Here is a 7,321-nt window from a genome sequence, read left to right on the forward strand (position 1 = left end):
AATATATTAAATATAAATAAAACAGAGGCAAAAAGCCAAAGTGACATCAACCGAGTCCTTTTAAAAACAAGTATGAATTCGGTTTTATGTGATTAAGGATGTCCTTAAATGTAATTTTAAATTCCTAACTTTAGTCGGCTTAAAGCTTCACTTTCATAATGTTGTGTTGGTTTTTTTCTTTGGCCACCAAATCTGTCATAGCAGGTAGGACCATTCCTAGAGGTTAAAAAAACCCCTCTCCCATTTGAAAGTAAATGAAATTGACTGAAAAAACCATGTTAATGCTTTGAAGTTTTCTGGTTTTTTCTTTCCTTCAGAGTGTACATTTCTACAGTCTTTATTGAAAAGTTAAAATAATAGGTAGTTGAGAGACCTGGACAGCGTTAGCCTTACTGTCAGAGGTAGCCTACCTAAGCTGTAAGATAGGCAATAATTCCATGAGATTTTAGAATTTTCTTCTCTTTTTTTACATTGCTGTGTAAAACTTAACCAATCATCTGACACAGCTAATTAAACTGTCCCTGATATTCACCTGATAATTCCTGTTGCAGCCAGGTCCCTCTGGTGCTATGCAATACAAAATGGAGCAATGTGGGATTTCTAATGTGCACCTCTTTCCAGAGACATAAAAATGACTTCTCAAGTAGAAATAAGGTTCATGTTGATGACCTCATAATTTTGCAAAGCTGCCCTGGTTAGTCCCTCTGCCATTTACTATTTACTACCATATACTATTGCTGCTCTTTGGCTGGTGGATTTTAATTTATATTCAAAGTTCTGTGTAATATTAAAATCTCAGATGTAGACATTGTATTTAAAGGACCATTTTTCTTCAGGTTCATGTGTGCATGTAAACATGCTAGGAAAAACTAAGCACATGTTAAGCACTGATTATCGCACTTGCATGTGTATGCACCGTGCTGCCTCAGATGTTTTTCTTCTCTCCAGATGATCACAGTCTTTCTCTAAAGATGACAGAAGAAGGTAACTTCCACAAAGCACTGTATGATTCAACCTGTTTGCAGTTGTTCTATCAAGTGTGGGATTGATTGAACTTCTGAGCCTTTGCATTTTGCTGAAAAGAAGTGTTTACTATTTAATAGTCTTACATGTTTGTTTTTGTTTTCCCACTTTTTAGATATATTGAATTTCACTCCTGATGCTGCTGATTCCATTCCCCGAGAACGTCAACCTACAGATGTAAACTGGGTAAATAAAGATAGAAAAGACTCTAACAGTAATCTGAATAGAAGTAATTTACCATTTCCTAGTCTGTCTTCTGAAAGAGGTACAGATTATGAAAGCTCTTCCACAAAGCATCCTGGCTTTTGTAATTTAGGAAGTCAGAATGAGAATTCTGAAGACTTCCACCAATGTTTTGGTACCAGTAAAAGTTCGAGGAATCGTAACTTGCAAAACCAGAGATGGCACAGATCAAGAAACGATAGCACATGTACTAGAAGTAAGATAAGACAAAGTAGTGCTGGTGCTGACGAAGGTCCAGGAGTTTCAGATGCAGCAATGGTACCTGGGAGAAGAGCACCTCCTAGAGGATACAATGACGTTCTGTCCTCAGAGAGTGACAGGGAGGTACCGAATGCAGATAGCAGAGGAGCAAAGCCAAAGAAAACACATCTGATGCATGCATCTGGAAGAGGTTTCAAGGAGAAGGGAAAGCAAGTACATGACCGGGAAAAGAGAGCGAGCTCCAAACAGAAAGTAGAGCTGTTTGAAAACGTTCTGTCTTTGGATTTGACTCAGTCTGACTCTTCAGAATCATCTGTTGGAAAGGCATTCTATGAAACATCTGTTGGTAGTGGGGACGAGCAGAAAAGCTATAATTACATAAACAAAAGATATCCTCGAAAGCCTTTGTGGAATAAACCCCCGGTAGAAAAAGAGTGTCAGAAAAGACATGATTCTCACCGTAGTAAAAATACAAAAGTAGGTAAGAAGTCTTCTCTTGCATGTACTCCAAAAGATAAAAATGAGAGGAAGAAAGAGCTTTCTGTCCACAAAAATGATGAAAAATTGACCAGCGAAATCAGGTATCAATTGTCTGATTCTGTCAGATGTAATGGAAGAAAATTCCTGCTAAAGGGGGATCAGGCACCTGCACTTCATTTCAGCTGGACCCAGTACTGGAAAAAGCAAAGTGATGTACCAAAAAACAAAGAAACTCATACAGGTGAGGTTTCTAGATGGTCTTGTACTCCTGTATTAAAGATGTGATCTTGAATAATTTAAAATGCTTTCATGTTTGACTAGATGAAGAAGCTTATTATTTTATATTAGGTCAATATCAGTTTCAAAGAGTAGAATTAAATGTAAATGTGAGGTTTCTGAGTAGGAGGTGTTCTGTAAGTTTACCAGGGAAGAACGGAATTTGTTTAATTTTTTTTTTTTTCTACAAAACTGCAAATGATGGCTGGGTCAGGCACCGTGTTAAAACATGTATTTTGCGGGAGTGAGCAGTAAAATTCTGAGCATTCTGAACAGTGGGACTTGAGAGGGACAATCCTAAAGCTGATTTTCTCAGATTAAGTTTTCTCATGGTTTATGTAGAAGTAGGAGAATGCCAGATAGAGGAACTGCATTCTGCTCATAACTGGATTTTTCTCTTTTTTTTTTTTTTTCTTTTGCAATAGTAGTATCAAAAGGTAATTAAAAAAAGAGGAAGTCTTGGGATACTGTTTTTGGAAATTGAGAATAGAAGCATGTGCCGTTTACAGTGTAAAGCAGACCCATGAGTTTTGACTGAGTGAATTCTGTGTCAACTCATACCATTAGGGATGTAAAACATTAAATGGAAATCATCTGAATCTCTTCAGTGCCATTGTGCTGGTTTCTGTTTCTAGACAACCTAGGTAGCTTTTTCTTACTGTTTTTGGTAAGCTTAAGTGTGCACTAGGAAAATAGTTGTATGTTATTCAGCAGAAGTTCTGTCTTCTTTCAGAGGTAACAAGAGGAGAGATTTTCCTTTTTCTTTTTTTTGTCCTTTTCTAGTTGAAAAAACACAAAGAATTACATTTAGTTGGTTTTTACAAAGCATCTCAACCTGGTCTCCTGCTGCCCAGAATGATAGAGATGGGTACACTAGTTCCTGTTATCTTTGGAATCTTTTTAAGATTTTGCTTCTCAGCTCTGGTAGTGGCATAACTGGGAAGCATAAGATAGCTCCAGTAAGAAACTATTCCATTAGGAGAAGATGAAGGATCAAAGATTCTCCTTGATCCTTTCTAACTTAAATACATTAATTTTCATGCTCCTGGCTTCTACCTGAATCACAAAATTAAAGATACCTCAGTCTTTCTTCTGGCATTATTATTAAATTAAAAACATCATGTGCAATAAGTAGTAATCTTTTACAGGGAACTTAAGAATTTCCCCCTCCAAAATGGCAGTCTGTCTTTGCATGCTTTAGCTGGGAGCAATTCTGGAGACAGTATCTGCCACTGTTTTCAGTGTTTCCTAGTAATTCCACTCCTAAAGCAGTCAGTTTGAGGGTTTATTTCATAATCCAGGTACTTCACTGTTAATATTTGGTGTGTGGTCTTCCAGGAATACTTGAGGATGGGAATTAAATTTAATCTTGCCTGAAATTTACGTACTTTAAAGCTTTAAGATGTTTGGTTTAAACTTTATGGGAAGATAGATTCCCATATAAAGTGATGAGTAAAATCTCAGACTTCTGCCAAGCTTAAAACTAGTAATTAATTCTTAAGATCAGAATAATTGCTATTAATCAATAGGAATTACTGTTGTCACTTATATGGGAATCTCATACTACCTCTTCCTGCTCTGGAACTGGAGAAATGCATACCACATACCAAACTGGAACCTTCCAAGAATAAATTAATACCTTGCTTATAGCCACACAGGAAAAGTAAGTTCCATTATAACTTGAAATTTCATTTGTATTTTGTTTCTCAGCTAGCTGATGTTTCATGCACAAGTAATGTGTTTTATATGCAGGGTCATTGATTGAACAGCTGACCACAGAGAAGTACGAGTGCATGGTATGCTGTGAAGTGGTCCGAATAGTAGCCCCAGTGTGGAGCTGTCAGAATTGTTACCATGTATTCCACCTGAATTGCATTAAGAAGTGGGCACGATCACCAGCTTCACAAGCTGAAGGTTGGTATTCTCTCTCGCACACATTCTCTCTCTAATATTTTTAAGAGAAAAATGCATGTGTTTCTTATGTAGGAAAACTACTTACAAATTTTGTCTAAGGTAACCAGTAAGCTGTAAACAAAGCAAATTTTAAATAAAAAAATTGGGGCTTTTTAGAGTTCTTTGGATCCTTTGTATAATAGTCCTAACTGTTTTGATTCTTCCTAGTATCTAGCTAAAACTAGTTTTCAGGTTTAGATACGTAAGATCACTCAGTGAAATCAGTGCATCAAGATGCAAAGCTTTGTGGCTGTGTTTTTATACAACAAGAAATATCCTATCTTCTCTCTTCAGTGCTTGGCTGAGCAAACAGAATAAGCACACCAAGCAGTAGTTGTATGCTTTTACTTAACCACTTGTCAGCTCTGTTCTTACATACTCTCCTGAATATATCTTAAATATTCTTAGATATTCTCCGTGATGCAGTGAAATGAAATTCAGAGAAGACAGAAAGCTTCTGCCTTTGTCTTGAGCTTAAACTCTTTGCGTTATACCACTTTTGGAAACTCTTATAACACTACATTTTGCCTTTTGAGTGCTTTAGTTTACATTAAGGCTGAATTGCAGCTTCCCTGCTGTGTTCACTTGTGTGAGGTAGACACACTCTGAAGACTGTAATGTTAATCTTGAAGTAGGTTTTATTTTTTTTGTGTCCTGCTTCTTTAGCATTTACCATTCTTCATGTGTCTTTCTGTCTCTGAGCAAACTGAGGAAATACAGTCTGTTACCTACTACCAAATGTTTGAGAGAAGTTCTTATAGACTGTAAATCTCTTGCAGAAAGGATTGGTTGCAAAGTTCTTGGATTTCTGTATGCATAGACACACTTCTGGATAGGGTTGGTCATGCTTCATGCTGACAGTAGAGAGGAAATTAGAAATACCAGCATAAGACTTGAAACATAAAGTCATTAGAATGTTTGAGAAGGGAACAAATTTTTGCGTAAGAGATCCCAAGACAAACTCCTGACTGTTTTTCTGTCACCTTCTTTGGAGCTGATGTATCTCCCTAAAACAGTTTATTCAAAATCAAAAGAGTATCTTCCTGTGTAAGGGAGGTTTTGCTTATCTGTCAAGACAGTGACCTTAGATGCTCGAATCCTGACAGCTTTTCAAACAGCCATTTTTTCGGCCATTTTTCTTCCCCTTGTAAGAATTTGTGGACTAAGTATGTTACTAAATCCTGTGTATGAGAGAAGTTGAACTAATAATTAATTAATTATTAGGTGGTGGCCTCAGACAAACTTGATTTCATAGCTCCTGTAAGGACACTGATGCATTCTTCTTGACCTGCAGGGCCCTGCTACCCTGTCTTGACTAGAACTTGACCTCAGATTGTATTTGTTTTCTGATAGGTTGTTTCAGAGTAGATTCTACTTTAATGGCTTTGTATAACTTTGAGGAATTCGCTAGAACCCTGGCAGTAATTATTGTCTACCAGAAGAGAAATAGGACACCGTAATCCTTGTGGGTTTTTTTAACATGATTTATTTTAAATCTTCTCAATTCTGCAAATGTTATAATGAATTCCAGGAAATCTTGTCTATTCTCGGAACCCAAACTTTTCACTGCTACATTTCACTTCTAGCCTAGTGAGAATATTTTGTTCATAAGATAAGTTTTGAGCATTCATTCTTTCACGTTTTTGAAGCAGCAGCTCTTAGTTATATGACACATAGTAGGAAGCTGAAAATATGTATGTGTACATAATTTCTCACAATTTTTTGTCATCACAGCATTGTGTCAGGGAGATTCTGAACACTTGGATGAAGTGGATAACATCCTTAATGGTCTATCTTCTCCTGTAGTTCCATCTTCCAGTTCAGTACTGAGAGTCTGTGATAAGGGAAAAGCAGATGCTGATCTCTCAGGGACAAGGCACAACACTCGCAATTGAAACCTTTGGCTTTAATGAAAGCATAGCATTCCTATGGTGGGAGTGCCAGGACACCAAAGCTAATCAAGTGGGGACCCGATGCATCAGAACCCTTCTTGGGAGCAAATCTCAAAGGAATACACAGCAGGGATGGATAATAAAACTTGTACTGGTTAACTTACATACTGTTTTACTAATTTTCAAACTCACTGACATAATGCCGGTGCTGTTGTCCGAATTCGGAGATCCACAGCTGACCATCAGGTTGGCACCCATGCAAAGGTGGGTACAGATGAAGAGAGGAAGTGAGCTATTCTGGCTTACCATGTTAGTGAGAAAAAACATGCCTGGGACTCTACATAGTAGGTGGGAAGAAGCAAAAGAACTATCCTGGGTTACTGTTACAAAGCCTTTTGTATCCTACAGTATCTCTCTTTTCAGGGACTCTTTCAGATGAGTGTTACTGATGGCGTCTTTTCTCAGAGAATTCTTTGCCTTCTATTGTCTTGACAGTTATCTAAAAATGACTTTTAGTTTGGTCAAACCAGTTGAAAGAATCTCCTGATTATCTGTGGGAAGTCTTAGGGTATTGCTCTATTCTTGGTCTGCTTACATTAGACTTGTGGATGACATCCAACATTCAGTATGACTGCAATGTAGACTGTCAGCAGCACTCAGAGCTAGAGAAAACTTGCCCCCTTCCTCCTACTATTTCTTTTAAAAACCGATGCTTTAATGGTGTTTGACTTGTGCCCTTACATTGATGGAACAAAAGTTTAACCTATCTGCTCCCTTCTTTGCAGGGAAGGTAGTTTTACTGGTATTTGTGTTGTCTGGAAGGATTGGAGATGTCTGAGTTATTACAACTGTCTCTCTTCTTTTTCTGCTCCCTCTGCTGTCCCTGCCCTCCACTTCCACATAAGGTAGTGGTCTGTACCAATCCAGTAATGGCCTCTAAGATGGTTTCTGAGTTTCAGTAGAATCTACTTGCCTTTTTTTTCTTTTTTTTTTTCTTAAGCTGTGCTGTTCAAGGGCTGTGCCTTGGCTATTACAAAAATGTAACTTTTTTGTTATTGGGACAAAGCCTGTTAATTACATCTAGCTGAGAAGTGAAAGCAGTTATTTACTCTGATACAGATTAGCTGATTGGAAAACTGCATAAAAATTTTTAGAAATGGTAACATGAAAATGCCAGTGTTGATTCTAGTATATTCTACTACAGCTGAAGTGATAGAAATCTTCTGTTTATATTTTTTTAATGTACCTAGCAT

The 7,321-nt window shown here is 37.4% G+C and overlaps 1 protein-coding gene across 1 annotated transcript; it reads left to right on the top strand.

Moving 5' to 3' along the window:
- Positions 1-1,138: 1,138 nt before the first annotated feature.
- LOC104496413 (transcriptional repressor NF-X1-like) lies at positions 1,139-6,071 on the top strand (the record flags this gene model as incomplete). Its single annotated transcript, XM_010139524.1, has 3 exons — positions 1,139-2,188; positions 3,976-4,137; positions 5,911-6,071. Coding segments are annotated over 3 exons (1,373 nt in total), but the record flags the coding sequence as incomplete, so codon positions are not given.
- Between the last annotated feature and the right edge of the window lie 1,250 nt (positions 6,072-7,321).

Source organism: Buceros rhinoceros, unplaced genomic scaffold, assembly GCF_000710305.1.
Source record: "Buceros rhinoceros silvestris isolate BGI_N320 unplaced genomic scaffold, ASM71030v1 scaffold42340, whole genome shotgun sequence".
In the NCBI taxonomy this organism is placed as follows: domain Eukaryota; kingdom Metazoa; phylum Chordata; class Aves; order Bucerotiformes; family Bucerotidae; genus Buceros; species Buceros rhinoceros.